Raw genomic sequence first — 16,614 nt, 5'->3', positions numbered from 1 at the left:
ACATCCTGAATTAATGGGAAATGTGTACATTTTACTGATTTACTCATTTTAGCTTGGCTAGAGGGGAGCAAAGGTAAAAAAATTATCACATTACCCCGCTCTCCCCTACCCCCCTGGTTTTTCTAGATTTTTAAAAAAGAAATACATTTTCAGAATTCACACATTTAGGGGAAGTCAAAGTAATTGACCCTTTGTCAAGACTCGCCCATAGTCCTAGGCTACTATTGCTAGGTGGGACAAACACTAGTCTCGTGGGGGTTCACTTCCATTGTAAATAATAGAAAATACTGGGAGATTGATCTTGCTTACTTGAGATTTAACTTAGCTCATAACACTAATCTTGCTCATAACTCTGATCATTCTGTCAAAGACGTGACGTCAGTGAAAAGGAAACGTGGCTACAATTCAAATCAAATTGTATTTAGTATCAGTAACTTACGGTAGCCATGGCCGCTAACGTGACCTGTCATCCCACGGTTGCTATTTCCCGAACTTTGCTTCTCGGTCTGTCAGTCTTGATACAGAGCTGCCAAGTCTCACGCAATCGCCGTGAGACTCACGCATTTCAACAAGTTCTCACGCTCTCACGCCGCATCTCTATTTCTCACGGCGAGAAAAACTATTGTTTTACGGGACTTTTATTTTTGAAATTCCTTGAAAGAAAGCTACCGGACTGCTGCTATGAGTTTCGTGGCATCTTTCTGCACGTGCATTAACTTGAGTCTGCAATCAAAGCAGCAGGCGAGCGCTGATGGAAGAACCTGTGTTCACGCGAGCTGCAAGAACGTAGCAAGCAGTGTTGCCAGATTGGGCTACTTTTGGTACTGGACGGGTGGATTCGGCAGCTTTTAGACCGGTTGGGCTGGACATTGTCAATTCCGTCTGGCAACCGTGGTAGCAAAATATGTGCATACATTACAACATCGTATCTGGTAGCCTACTGGACTGGGTTGCACCAATATGGCGTAAGTCATTACTAAATGCAGGCATTTAGTAGTTACTAAACCCCTAGTTGTTACTAGCTAGTTTCAAACTAGTTGTTTACTAATTTCGGTTGCACCACGCAAATCTTTTGCCAATCTTAGCTAGTAAATACTCCGTTTTGGTAACAGTTTTTTGTTTCTCTACTGTAACATAACCAGGTACATTAATAATAATAATTATTATTAATAATTACAATTTACAATACAAATACAACAATTGGGGGTCCCTCAAAAAAATGTGGGCGCGTCTCACCCACCAAGCCCTCATTCTGACCCAGGAAAAACCCTGGTATGTACTGTATAACATGATAACCATCTATGAGCAATGCACTGTATATAAGATGATGACCACGGGTCTTTCTGCTGCTGACCAAGGGGCTGAGTCCTGTTGATGGGGCCAACTTTTCTTTTAGAGTCTGTAGGCTACTGTATTTGTTTATTAAGATTTCTTAAACATGATATATTGTCTGATTTTTTTTATTGTTTTATAAAATGTAAATTATTTTAATTTCTTGTGCTGGTTTATTATGAACAACATGTAAAATTGCAGGAAACTAGCACAAATAATTGGGTGGGAGAGAGGGGCCGCCGCTGCCAAAACGTGCACAGTTTTGGGTCACTCCACCGCCAAAAAATCTCACTCCAAACTTTTGGTGAAACTTGGCAGCCCTGCGATAGGACAACCGGATCGAGTCCATTCAAGGCTGGTTATCTCATCCATTTTCATACAGTCATGAGGTGTGTCGTTTTCAACGATAGCACCCCGGGAAGTGAGACTAAGTTCGCATTGAAGCACACACCCCCCGCGCCCCCCCCACCTGCCCAACACGTTAGCATTACAAGCTAGCAACAGTCCGTAGCGTAACATTGGATCACATCGCCTATTATAAAAAATATTTAAATCATATTGTTTCTCTTACCTTCAAGCATGTTGAGTCGATGTGTTGAATTGCCAGTGTAGTCGTCCACAAAGTCGAATCCAAAGGAGACATTTGTCATTGTTTGTATTGCATCCCTGGGAACAATCACTTTGGATCTAAAATAAACAGTTTAAACTACTTTACCCTTGTACAAAAAGTCTTTGGTTTTATTTAAAATGTGTGGAAGATTACAGGGTGCAAGTTATATATAGTTTGAAATTAGTTTGGAAGATGTCAACAAACCACATTCAACAATGAAAAAATAATTATAGGATTGACAAACATGGACCTAATACAAGATTGACTGACATTTAATAAATTTCCAATGACATTAAGGTACTGCAGGAATAACACTGTCAAGTGATGTTATTCTAGAAATAGCTGAGGTGGAGCAGAACATACAAAGGATATGAGCAGGGTTCTATTTCACCAAGCAGGTTCACCAATAAGTTAGAAAACTTTCATAAAGACAGAAATACATAATGAAATCACTAATTACTTGTTGAGAGTTGAGTCAGGTTAGAGGTTCATCTTTGAGTGAACCATCAAATATGGAGACAAATACAAAACCTAGAAAAAGTTAGCTAGCCAACTGGACCCTGCTTTGCGAAATACCACCCAGGGGTTAGTAAGCTAACTGCGAGAATGTTAATTACATCTAGGATAAAGTTAGTCAGACCAGTGCTACATATATTCTCCCTTAACAATAGTGGACATGCATAAAGATGCCGTACCTACTGCTTGAAGATATACCTCCTCCACTTACCACGGTGTATGGACTGCTGATAGCCAGTAGCCTAGGCAGGATAGGATGTCAGTAGGCTACAGTGTTACAATTTATTGCTCTTGCACATCTATGTTTCTTCAAAATGAAAAGTAAATGAGGCACTGACAAAATGTTCCATTACTGTGGTAAGTGTGTGGAGCAATCATGGCGGCAGTGAGCATGACATCTTTATGTGTGTTCGCCATTAAGTTATCTAGGTGCAATTTGCAACTTTGCTCCACCTTTGGCAACAAGGTGAACTGCAGCAGAATTCAACAGCTGCCTCCCAGGCAGGATAACAAACAACCCAATCATTTTAGATCTCCATGTTACTTTCATGAAGCAAAAAAACATTTGAAACCGGTTGGTTTCACTCAGAAATAAAATGTAAAAAAAAACATTACATTGAAATTAAACTGAAATGTGCATTGATTCCATGTGTGGAGATTATTGTCATTATCAAAATAAAAACGTACATAACAGCAAGATATAAATGAATGCATTATATTTATAATTGTTGGAACTGATAGGTAGGCATCAACACACATAATAGGTTGATAGCATACCTGAAATGTTTATCTTTAAAGTAAGAATCTGCATGTATATTTGTTCAAAATAGACTTAAAGCATTACATTCTGCTATAGACGTACAGTGCCCTCCATAAGTATTGGCAAAGAGGAAGAATATTTTGTCTTTTATCTCTATATTCCAAGAGTTTGGATTTTAAATACTATGGGGGTCAAAGTAGATTCTCAGCTTTATTCAATGGGGGGTTTTATCTTTTGAGATTGGGTTCACCATTTAGAAAGCAACATTTTTCAAAAACATACTCCCCTATTTCAGGGCTAAGTATTGGAAAAAATCCTAAAATGTCCAAATAATGTATGCATGTTTAGTATTTGGTCGAAATCCTTTGCATGCAATAACTGCCTGAATTCTGTGACCCGCTGACCCCACCAGACTAGATGTCTGCACGGGCCTGAAATCTTTGCCCGAGCCAAGCCTGTGGCATTTAGGTCAGGCCCTCCCTACCCAACGAGCTAAGCATTTACCCCGGCCCGAAGTCCATTGATTAAAAAAAAAAAATCAGCGGGAATGCAACGTGTGTCTTCGTCAGAGCCTGGCCCGAACCCTATCTATGCCAAATATAATCATCCCGAGCCCGGGTCTAATCTGTTTATGCCGTCGGGCTTGCAGACCTCTACACCAGACGCTCTGAAAGGCCTGTACTGCAGCCACAACAACAGTTGTTGGTTGTTTTGAGGTTGTTTTGCCTAAAATCTTATCATCAGGAAATTAAATGCAAGTTCAATTGGATTTAAATCTGAAGATTGACTAGCTTTTTGGTCCTGAAAAACTCGTTTCTAAGGCAGTATATTTTGGAGGCCTTGTCTTACTGTATGATAAAGCACCATCCAATGAATCTGGAGGCATTTGCTTGTATTTCAGAATTTCTGAATACATTCTGCTGCTGATATCAGCAGTTACATCGTTAATTAAGACAAGTTAGCTAGTTCTTGTGGCAGCTATAGAGGCTAACACTACTTCCAACATATTTCATAGATGACGTGGTACATTTTCCAAACGTTCCTCTTTTTAGCTAACTGTAACCTGACCGTCCTATTTGAGGATAACTAGTGGTTTGCACCTTGCAATGAAGCCTCTGTAGTTTGGGTGGTGACATATTGTGCAGATGGTAGTCCTTGACACATTCATGCCTACTCCTGGAGAGTGTTCCTGCTCAGTGGGACAGTTTTTGTTCCCTTAATTATGGTGAGCATTCTTCAGTCACTCACTGTAGAAGTCTCCCTTGGCTTACCAGCCCGTTTGTGATTGAGCTCAGCAGTGCTTTCTTTCTTTTTGGCTATGTTTCTGATTGATTTTTCAGATGTTTTAGCCTCATAGTGGCTTCCTTGACTTTCAGTGACGTCTCTTTGGTCCTCATGTTGACAGACACCAATAGCAGACTCAAAAGGCAAATGCAAAACCTAGAATCAATACTAGACATCGAAATGATGTGGCGGAACATACCTGACTAACCAGAAATACCCGTCAAGACAATTTTCCAATACTTTTGGTCACCCTGAAATAGGGTGACTATGTATAAAAAAGGCTCGCATAAAAAACCCGAAAAACATTGAATTAAAGCTCAGAATCTTTAACCCCAGTGTAATTGTTTGGTTTCAAACTGGTGGGAGTGTAGAGCTAAAAGATGACAAAATGCTTCATCTTTCCAGTACATATGGGAGCACTGGACGTCTCTCACCTAGCTGTGCTGCTCACGACACCAATGTATTGTAAGACAGTTGGGGCAAAGCAGTTCAGTCTCACAGCTGATGCATTTGTGGTGGGCAGCATTTTGGAGTGGAGCCCCTTCCTGCGATGCCATTCAAACCCTAAACACAGGTCTTCATTTCATTCATCCATTCAAAGTAAACATTACTTAATCCATGCGTGATTGCTAGCGGTGTGTGACTAAAACATTGCGAACGGCATAAAATAGAAATAAGCAGGCTTATACCTGTATATGCATAGACAAAAGTACCTGGACACAGTGAACATGCTCAATATCCACTGAAACCCACTCCCCCAAAAAACTCACTTTAAAAGAATCGCACTTTAGTGTCAAGCTACTTTTTTTTCCCTACCAGTCCATAAAATTGAAGTTGTGCAAGCATAATCTGTGGCCATTAATACTACACTGCTGACAGGTACCTCTCTCAATCTCACCTTCTTTTTATTTTGCTCCCTCGGGCTGCATCAATGAAGTCTTCAGGAATCTCATCCATCGTTTTAGAGCCACGTTTGACTGGTCTTTCTTCCTCTTATGTGGCAGGTTAGAATGACTGCGCCCTCTGGTATCAAAATGACTGGCTATAGAAACTAACCCTGTCAGCTCAACACTGATCGTAATCGTGAGATCCATTAGACATGGTGAGATCTACTTCCCTAACATCACCTCATCTCCCTCCCTCCCTCTACAGCCTGTGTTGTAGGCCTCTCCCTTTACATCACTGCTTTGGAAAAATGACAGAACCTGAAATACATACAAAAAAAATTGATAAAAACATTTTAAATGTCTGATAAAAAAAGAAAATGGAATGAAACAAAATGTTATAGTCCACCACTTTCCTCACCGTTGGACCCTTCGGTAACTAACAAACAGCCCCCCCGACCTAGAACCCACATACCCATCCACCCAAACCCCCATCTGGCACGTTCTGCATCTGCAGCCCATCTGATGTCTTCCATTTCCCTTCATGTAAGCCAGACAGACTTGCAAGGTGTCAAGCACGTCGGTGGTAGGGTAGGGGGGTTTGGTCTCCATGGTAGCATTGTTGCGAGGGGCGAGGGGGGCAGTTAGAGGAGGGTGCAGGGGCAGCCACCACTGTTCTGTTTCCCTGAGTGGTTAGCAGGGAGAGGGGGACTCTCTGTCTCCTGAAACTTTCTGAGAGAGAGAGAGAGAGAGAGAGAGAGAGAGAGAGAGCGAGAGAGAGAGAGAGAGAGAGAGAGAGAGAGAGAGAGAGAGAGAGAGAGAGAGAGAGAGAGAGAGAGAGAAGTGCTCAGCAAATCAAACTGTTGAAAACAATCTCAACTGATGGAACGTTCCTTCCCCTGGTGCCCCTGGTGACCCAAGCTTGGGGATCAGATGATGAGTTGATGATGTATGTGGGAACTAGAGACACTTCAAGGTACCCTTGAATCCCAATTCTGTCTAGAATCCCCACAGAACTGGCTGCTGCTTGGCCGACTCTTTATCATCTGGCCATAAATGTGAACAGAGCGGTTTATTCACCAGCCTCGTAGGCACACCGTCAACTCAATGACAGCTTGAAAGTACCTGATAGCTCGCACCACCTCCAGGAAGGCCTCGTCCACGTTGTAGCGGTTCTTAGCCGACGCTTCCATGTAGTGGATCCTGTTCTCTCTGGCGAACGCCTGGGCCTCCTCTCTGGAGATCTGCAGGATTCACATTCACATTCAATTTCATTGTCACTGACCGAGTACAAGTACAAAGACAATGAAACGCAGTTTGTGCAATAGTGCAAAAGCCATAAAAGTATGGACAGATATATAGATATACATGTACATGTACAGTGTGATATGTACAGACAAGGGCGAAGATATGTCCAGTTAAGATATGTGCCGTATGATGTGTACAGATCAAGGGTAATGGTTATCAATACAATATGTACGGTTAGGGTATATGTACAGTATGCAAACAGCAGTGGTGCAAAAGCTAAGTTGAAGTCCTGAGTGGTATTGGGGGGGGGGGGGGGGCATGTACCTCCTGTTGGGGGGTGGAGGGGGCTGGGTGTGGGGGGGGTATAGCTATTGGGGAGGGGGGGGGGGGGCTAGGGGGTAAGGCTACCGCCAGGATTTTGAGTATGGAGAGAGTTACACTGAGGTTTCAGATGTACTATGCAACATTTCCACACAAGTAACCATCATGGCATGTTTCCTCTACAAGGTTAATTGTTCACCCCTAGCCTTTCCCGACTTCCCTGACTTGGGAAGAGGTTTGGAGGTACACATGGGACATAGTCAGAAAAAGATCGGAAGCCAATGTTCTGCCCTTTTCCCCCCCTCATTCTTCTGATTGGCTTCTGTGACTGAAATATTTGATGGCAACTGCAAACCTAAAATGCTCTATGTATGTAACAACAGCAAAGCTCTAGCTTAGAAACAAGAAACTCTGATAACATTTCATAAAACAGATCACATACATCGACAACAAACAATCCTCTTCTGCGTTTGGCCTAGAGTAGCAACAGTGAGCTAGCATCATATATCTATATTAACATTACCACTAGCAACAATGTTAACACAAACGTTCGAGGCCGTCAAGCTAGCCGGTTTCTTAACTATTTTAAATCACACGAAATACCGTAAGTTAGGGAACGCAAAAGTCTATACCCCCAGCCTAAGGAATTACATTTATATATAATAATAGATGTTATATAATAAATGCGTGACAGGTTTCCGATTTCACCTGTCCAGGGCTTTTTTTTCCTGTCATCACAGATGAAGGAGAATGATACAAGACGAGTAAGCCTTAGCTATGGAAATAGTTAGGTTTCTATAGCGTAGGAAGTCCCAATCATAGAGGGAAGCACTTTTAAAAGGGAGAACAGAGACCATTTCTGGCACCGGGATCGGCATGCTATGCTTTGCTCTTCCTCTGAGTGTTTTTGATTAAAACAAAGACAAATGAATATAATATAATTTCTTATTACCGTATTTTCCGCACTATAAGGCGCACCGGATTATAAGGCGCACCTTCAATGAATGGCCTATTTTAGAACTGTTTTCATATATAGGCCGCACCGGATTATAAGGCGCACCGGATTATAAAGCGCATAGAATAGAATATAGAATACTGCAGTCAAACGTTTGACTGGGGTTGCGTTACGCCCAAGCTCCACCTACTGCGTTGAGTCACCTCTCCATCGGTGTTGTGTCAACTTCCCGTTGTCCATGCTCCACCTGAGCGTTGTCACCGTCAACGTTCTACCTGCTCCACTGTCAAAAATATATATTTTTCCACCTCAAGTATCAGCCGTTCGTCATCCATTTTTGCAACAAGCGTCAAGGACCTGCGGTGATTCACAGCTGACTCGCGTGAATAGCAATTCGCAATAGCTGCGACCACGAGATATAGAGTAGTTAGCTACAAGCATTTTCAATCTGCTATTATCTCTATTAGTGGATTAACCGCTGTGGTGATTTAACAGCTGATAAAAAATACATCAAGTAGACTACAAACAGAGCAAAACAACACCAGAAAACAACCAATAGGCTATACAATTATAACCAACAACCAATATGTGACAGCTCCTGGTGAAATGTGCAACGTAATTTTTCAGTTTTTACACATGCTTAAACTACAGATGGTAAGCTTTCAAATGATGTGTCATACATTCAAATCAGAGAAAGATTGAACACGACAGGCGTATTTGAATGTTGGTTCACCTCAAACACTGAATGGGAGAAAAGTGACTCTGAACGCAGCCCCAGCTATGAACGCAGCCACAGCTACGAACGCTCCTAACAAAACACATCGCTACGAAGGTCTCAACTGTATTTTAATAACATGACAACATACTGGGAGAACATCGACATGCTAAAAACACATAACTACACATAACTAGATGAACACACAGTTCTTGCTTTTGAACACGAGCTAAAACGAAAGTATGTTTACAAGTCAACAAGTCAACCCAACCCAACCCAAACGAGAATAATGAATCCAATACACAAATTATAAGTGTTTAGTGATCGTTAAACTGTTGTTTATTATATCGAGTGGGTACTTTAAAACTTCAAGTTGAAAGCACCAAGAAGGACCGCCTCGAAATTCATCGATGTTCATGTCCCGTGCTCGCGCTGTTGCCTTCATTCGAATAGTGACTGTAGAGACGCTTCTACTTGGTGTTTACTGATTACCGTAATGCTGCAAGCGGTGCGGCTTTGTAGTTTACCAGTCGTACTGAAACATTTTGACAGAGCGCCTTGAGCGCCGTGTACAACCAGTATGGATCAACAAATTAACCAATTGATCCATATATAAGGCGCTCCGGGTTATAAGGCGCACTGTCGTTTTTTTTGAAAATTAAAGGCTTTTAAGTGCGCCTTATAGTGCGGAAAATACGGTAAATATAAATAATAAAACAGTGTCATAATACTCTGCTTTGGAGTGACCGCTGATTTTACTTGACTGGATTGGTGTGTTTGTGTGAGTTATGTTACCGCTGGTGGAACGAGCTCCCCACGGCTGTCAGAACGGCAGAGTCACTACCCATCTTCCGTCGTAGACTGAAGACCCATCTCTTCAGGTTACATCTTAACTGCTCCTCCTGAGACATCTTCTGACCCTCACCACTACGTCTCCTAAAGACACCCGCTTTCCCCTCTACTGTGTCCCTAATAACTTCTATTGCCCCCCTTGTACTGTTTCTCAGTTTCTCCAGTAAAGAAAAAATAATAAGTTTTAGAAGAAGGTGGTAGAAGAAGGGTTTTCCTTCTATCAGTGGCCCCGGGCCCGAGCTAGATTACTCTTCCTGCAACGAATGGTGGATTGCTGATTCACATGCTTAGTATTCAAATGTATTGATTGTAAGTTGCTTTGGAATAAGGCATCTGCTAAATGCCAAAAATGTAAATGTGAATGTAAATGTGGGGGGAAATTGTTGGTTTCACCTGGCTCTGTTTTCGCCTGCCTCTAGTTTCAGTCTGACTGTGTTTGTAACACATTTGGGTTGTCTACACACCACAGCACCTCATTAGCCTGCAGAGACCGAGGCTAGCCACAATGAAAACAAGCTCACAGAACTTCAGGTCTCTGGCAAGGTGTCTCAGTGAATATAGTTAACAGAAGTACCCACAGTACAGATGTTTGTACAGGTTATTAAAAGGGCTCGTGAATAAATTCATTCCTAAATTTCGTTGTTTGGTACCTGTACTGTAACAATGACAAATAAAGTCTATCTATCTATGAATGTCACAGGAATGCAATGAAGACTGCCTGTTAGCATTGTTTCCATCAAACCAGTGTCATACCCATTTTTATCTAGCATTATCAAATCAGAATTGTGTGCATTGACATCGATATTAGCATTCTCGCTTTAGCAGTAGTGTCTACATTGAAATGCCTTCAATGTACTCAAATTGTCTTATCTCTAGCATTTGGATAAACAAATGTAGCAATGCTACTTTAGATTTGGTTAGGTTTGCCATTCATTGGATGTCAGTAGTTGAACAGCTAGACTGGGTACCAGTCTGTCTGTGACTGCTGAAGCCAACGCCTTCGCCATGTTGTTGTTTGGTTGGCTAAAGCGGAAACCCGCTGGCAAAGAGGCTAAACGTCCAGCTGAGGTCATTTTGAGATGACAGTGAAATGAAAGTGAAGCCAAAGGGGAGTACCGCTCTCTGCTGGTCCAAGTCGGCCTTGTTCCCAACTAGAACCATGGGGAAGTCATCCCGATCTTTCACCCTCAGAATCTGCGTGTGGAATTTGTGGATCTCGTTGTAACTGGGGAAGAAGAACAGTAGAAAAAAAAAACATCACGGGACTGACATTAATCTGTACGAAGCTCTGGGAAGGCTGGATTCATGGAGTTACCCTGATACTGATCTAATGACACCTTGACCATTTTGAGAGGTCTTTGAGTGGAAGCCGAAAAGTAGAAGATGAAAGGGCGCCCTCATTGGAGTAAATACATGTTTCGTTAGCTTGAACAGGACTATTGTATTAAGTGCTTGTGCTGAATTTCACTTCTCTACCTTCTCCATGAAGTGAGCATTCATTCTCTACCTCCTCCATGGTTTTAGAAGAGAAGTGCGCAACTCAGGGAAATACCGTTTATTGCATCAACAGTAACTAAAGGAGTGGGCTGCTGTAATAATACAAGTGTATATAATGTCCCAAAAAAAGGAAAAAACACATGTTAACCACCCATTTAAAATCAGAGTGATAATTACAGTTTCACTTCCTCTAGTTAGAGTGAGCCATCAACCATCGGACCATCCTTTCCCACAGACATGCCAGCTGACAAAAAGCTACCATGTGAACACGCCTTTGTACCTTCACTCTCCCAAAATAACCTTGTCCCCAGGCTATTGCACATAAGCCTGGAATAACAACGACTCAAACCTGGCCTTAGGTGGGAGTGACTTCACTAAAGTATTTGTTATTATTTGATTTCAGCGAATCACACGGCTTGCAAGCGTATAGCTCCAGATCAGAAATGTGCAATGTGCAAGCTGCTGGTGGGAAGTGCTGTGGGAAATGATTGATGTGGAGTTAAGCCAATGGCTATGCGGCATTCGTTTGCTCCACTCTTTATTGACTTAATGAAGGCCATGTTTGACACATTGGTTCACCAGACCTTTTGCGCATTTGGGCGGAAGTGTCTGGGAAGGAGACTTACACACCACACAAACAAAAGTGTTTTCGGTTTCTTACCTGCCATTGTCGTTCAGGGCAAAAACCAGCAAGAACCCTTCTCCTGAGCGCATGTACTGCTCCCGCATGGCCCCAAACTCCTCCTGACCTGCAGTGTCCAAGACTGACACACACCCACACAAAGACTCCGATGAACAGTGTAGACAATGCACAAAGATGTGAATATAGCACAAACACACTGCAGCAAATTCAGGGGGGGGGGGGGGGGGGGGGGGGTGAAGGACTAGCTCACCACTTCACACACTAGACCACAAATGGAGTTAACCTCCTCAGCAGATGTGAGACTGAGGGAGTTTCCTAAAGGTAAAAGGTTTCTAAAGGTACGGTTGCTTAAATATGAACATGGATGGAGGGACACATTATGGTTTTGGCATACAAGAGTACACCTTGGCATAGAACATCAACGTTATTCCAACTGCATGACAAGTCATGACAGGGCAGATCAGAGACATTACACAGGCTTGGCCTTGCACACTGGGGCACTCCTATGTACCAATGTTCCCTTAGTATCAGAAAACGGCAATGTTGACAACCATTGAGTAATACTTACTGTCTAACCGTGTCTCTTTCCCATCCACTGTGCAGATTTTAGTGTAGGAGTCCTCAATGGTGGGGTCATAGTCTGATACAAAGTAGGACTGTGGAAGAGATGGGAGAGCAACGTTTAAAACGAGAAGGAAAGATAGAGTGTGTGGGATCATCCATATAGACACAATGAAAGAAATGACGACTATAGTTCAAGGCCATATTATAGTTTAGTGCATTTGATGATGGGACCTAAAACGATATAGACTATTATGCGCACGAATATAAGTAAATATAGCCTTCACTATTAGATAAGGCAATGGCACACAATGAAACCAATTCGCCTATAGGCTACTAATAATATATAGCCTACATGTATAAAGTCGCACTCACCTGAATGAATTGGATCGTCAACGCGCTTTTGCCCACCCCGCCTCCGCCCACGACGACCAGTTTGAATCTCTCCTCTTCGGCAGTCATGGTCGATTAAATACTCGGATGCCCTTTTTAAAAACGTAATAAGCTAATGGCGATGTGTGTTTTAGTAAAAACAGGCCAGAAAGTAGAAGTGGACAACCTCAAAATAGTTGGAAAGAAGTTGATAGAAACCGGGTGGGGAAAAAAGGCATAAAAGAACGTAGTGCGTTTGTTTGAACCTGGGTCAACCTGGAACACTAACACCAAATAGTTAGGCTCTTGATATTATTTCCGTTAATAATTCAGTGTTCAGTCGATCTGCATTCACCAACTTTAGCTGTAGCCTTACTTTGCCAAACTCTCCACTGTAACAATAGCTACAGTGAGTTGAATCCCGTGTAGTTGTACCACAGCTTTTTCCTTCTTATAACCCTCCTATCTCGCTACATAAACCGGTAAAATAGCAGCACTGTCTCCATATGGGCCTAACTATGTTACAATCTGAAAACGGAGAGGCCTGTCTCATCATTTTTGTCCGAAGAAAAAGTCTTCCGCACCCGCCTTGAGTACTGAAATCAGGCTATCGGTGCCAAGTTTTTGACTCCAGTAAAACAAATTAGTTTAACCTACTTAGTCAAATAAAACCCGATTTTCTTAGGCTACTTCGATTAACATGAATGATCTCTACACTGATCCAGCTAATCAGCTCTGCATGCAGACAAAGACAAGTTCGTAGAGTCTAGTTAACTTGCTCTTGACGATTTCTTCATTCTTTCTTCGTCTTCGGTAACTTTCTTTATTCATCGCCCCAAGGCTACGTTTTTTTTCTCTGCCAGGGGTTTCTCGAAATCTGGGGTGCGTTCGGATTGGTAAGGCGATCAACACGTTTATCTTACTTTGTTCGTTTACCTTCAAGGCAAGGAGGGGAGGGAAAAATCACGAGGAAAAAGCTGTGCTAAAATGTATTTGGGTATCTTTCACTCGAATGGCACCGAACTGTGACAAAGCAAAATGTTAACTGATTTATAAATGCATGTTTCATTCAACAAACTTCCGGGACACCAAAGTCAGCACGGAAGAAAAGTTACATGAGTGGAGAGTTCAAACGCAGCCCCGCAGCGTGGTCTACTGGGCGTGTTGGACAGACCCGTTTCCTCATTGTAGCCAATGCATTGTAGCCTTTAATTCGCACGCATCTTTCAACTTCTGCAGAGGTTGAAATGAAAAAGAAAGGTGTAATTTACCAAAACTTTTTTTTTTTTTTATCAGCACAAGTAAAGCAGATTCGTCACAATCCATGAGACCTTTTATAACCATCTCAAATAAATAAAGAGACCATTCACACCTTGTGCCCTTATTTGGCCTTGAGACATTTGTTTATGGGAGATTTTACAGTAGGGCGGGTGTGATTACTAATATAATGACCTAACAGTGGAATAAGCCTACAGGCCCAGCCTACTTTTAAAAACAACATGGGTCTATAGTCTATAGCCTAATTTTTCCACATATGACTGTGTTGATTTTAGGCCTTGAATATGTTATCACACAACTGCATTTTTCCCTCATCTTTGCTTTACCTTCTTTCAAGTAAGTAGCCTAAAAATAAAAGCCTCATGTATATATAATTAGATATTTTGATGTTTTCCAGATTTTTTTTTTAGATTTTCTGTTTTTGGTGTTTAGTTGGGGGCCTTAGGGATGTTGCACATTTGTGCAAAAGCACCAAATTTGGCCCAGATGTAGCTCAGAGTATGCTCTAGTGATTTAGCCAGGGCGCCCGAGCCAACGACCGCCATGGTCACCATGGCGGCCAAATCAATATGGCCGCCCTCTGAAAAAGGTTTCGGCTATAACTTTTGAACCAAATGAACTAGAAATGCAAGCCTGGTGTCTATTTTATGTTTTTTTTACTATTAGAAACACATTAGAATGCTTATATTCATGATTGGGTGTGTCTGGACCCCTAATTTGCATAATGCAATTGTTTTGTTTTGTTTGGCTTTTGGGTCAGGTCGATTGGCAAATGTCAATGTCCTTGCTGTGACGTATTGCGTCAGTCTTGCAGGTGTGATGGGTGGCGCCAAATGCACTTCTGACATTGACATTCTCGGTTGCAGGTTGGCATCTTCTGTATTAGCTGCACAGGGTTTGAGGAACTCTGGACCATGGAGGACGATATCATTGAACACTCGTAAGGGTTCAGCAACAGATGTTGTGAGACAGTTGGACGGGAAGGAGCCGTCAAATGTGTGGGCTCGTTGTAAGCAGTACTTGTGTAAAACCAAGGCGGCCCTCATTAACAGAATTGCCTCATCCTGAGCCAATTGTTCCTCTTAGCCACTTGTTCCTTGTTTGCGATGTAGGTTTCCCTCCCCTTCTGGTGTTCACTCTATTCAGGCAGATAGCTGAGGAGATGTTGCTTGAATGTTGTTGTGTGGGGTTCATAATCAGACACAAACACCTGTGTTCTTTCATATGGTTCCTGTAGAGTTGCCGTAATAGGAGATTGTGAAGGAGGATCTGAATCCTCAACCAGAGCAACAATTTGTGCAATAGTTAGATGGTCAAAGGTTGTCCCCCACTCACTGGTAGATGCTTCCCCTTCTGACACCCTGGCCTGGCAGTGTCATGAGATGCTTGCCGTTTTGCTGCATATCGCAACATGAGATAACATTTGGCATGTAGTACACACCTGCTGCGTGCACATCGGAAGCTTGTGTAACTAATCTACCAAGAAGCAAAACATGTTTACAGGATTCTGCCCAGCTTTTCAGATTGGAATCAACATTATCTGTTACTGCCTTGTGAAGGTCATCCATATCCTCCCCCTCACATAGGCTATGACACAATGAATGCCACAGGCTTTGGGTTGACATGATCGAAGCTTTTTAGGACTCACTACTAAGGAGGAGCCAACGTCATACTTTGGAGCCCTTTTGACACGACAACTACTACAGTAGCTTCTACAGCGTTTGTGATACATAGCATTATGTGTTTTAAGCGTTGCTGCAATACCTGAACCATCATTCAACTGATCAATTGTAACATTAACAGAAGAAGGAAGAACATTAGCAATAGCTAAGAAATCTTTTGTTCCCTTTCTAGTGATACAAGTCCTTCATTTTTGGGTCTTTGCAATGGTTCATCAGCATCTCATTGGCAGAGACAGCATAGGTCCCAATTAATGGTCCCGCTACTAGAGGTAGAGGTAGAGGCCATATTGTGATGACATAATACATGACTTACGTGAGATTGAGGAAATTGTAGCCTACATGTTGTCGTTGCAGGAAATAGTAGTTGTAGACAGGGTTCAAGTTATAAGATGAACTCTGTGGGGGTCTCCAAAATAACAGTGCGAAATGTTCTCATGCACGTGCGAATCATGCCCACACAGCGATGGGACTTACAAGTTTTAATTAGCTATAGGCAGTAGCGGATTAAGGTGGTCAGTCCTTTGTGTGAGGACCCCCCGCCCCCGCCCCCATACACAAGCCTCCCCCCTCCCCAAAATATACAACTCACGAGCACCCTGCACACACACACCACTCATAATGCTTTACCATAAAACACTTAAACACTTTAATAACACAATAACACAACAGTGTTAATAATGCAAAGAATAAAAAAAAGTTCAGTGCATTCAGTTCTGTCTCTATTGCTCTCCTCTCCCGTTGTCTCTCTGTTACTGTCCTGTTGTCTGTCTCTCAGTTGCTGTCCTGTTGTCCGTCTCTCTGTTGCTCCCCTCAGCTCTAAATGACAGAAATGAATTAGCTAATTAGTTGGCATGTAAACATATAGTTAGGGTTGGGTACAGTGACAGTTTAGGTTAGTACACTAGGTTAGTAAAAAGTAAAAGCCACCTTACCTTTACGGAGACAAGATAGACCAAAGTGGTCTGTTTTCAGTAGGCTGCGGTCGCGGTCCTGGAACCCATGATGCTGACGTCCGATGTCCTTTCTTTATCCAAGATTGGATGAACGGGAGAGGGTCAAATTTGTCGATCGGAGGCCCATTTAAGTCCACGAACAACAATGCGG

General features: G+C 42.4%; 1 protein-coding gene across 1 annotated transcript; it reads right to left on the bottom strand.

Annotated features, from left to right (window-relative positions):
• Positions 1–5,999: 5,999 nt before the first annotated feature.
• rras (RAS related) lies at positions 6,000–12,640 on the bottom strand (the record flags this gene model as incomplete). The annotated part of the gene is made up of 6 exons (XM_080524420.1): positions 6,000–6,118; positions 6,512–6,630; positions 10,594–10,702; positions 11,636–11,738; positions 12,186–12,273; positions 12,554–12,640. 6 exons carry the CDS (start codon positions 12,638–12,640, stop codon positions 6,031–6,033), a joined length of 594 nt encoding a protein of 197 aa, XP_080380546.1. The 3' UTR covers positions 6,000–6,030.
• Between the last annotated feature and the right edge of the window lie 3,974 nt (positions 12,641–16,614).

The sequence above is a fragment of the Nansenia antarctica genome (genome assembly GCF_963989245.1).
Source record: "Nansenia antarctica genome assembly, chromosome: 2".
NCBI lineage: Eukaryota > Metazoa > Chordata > Actinopteri > Argentiniformes > Microstomatidae > Nansenia > Nansenia antarctica.
Note: the sequence above shows the minus strand (reverse complement) of the source record. Positions and strands in the feature narration are given on the sequence as shown.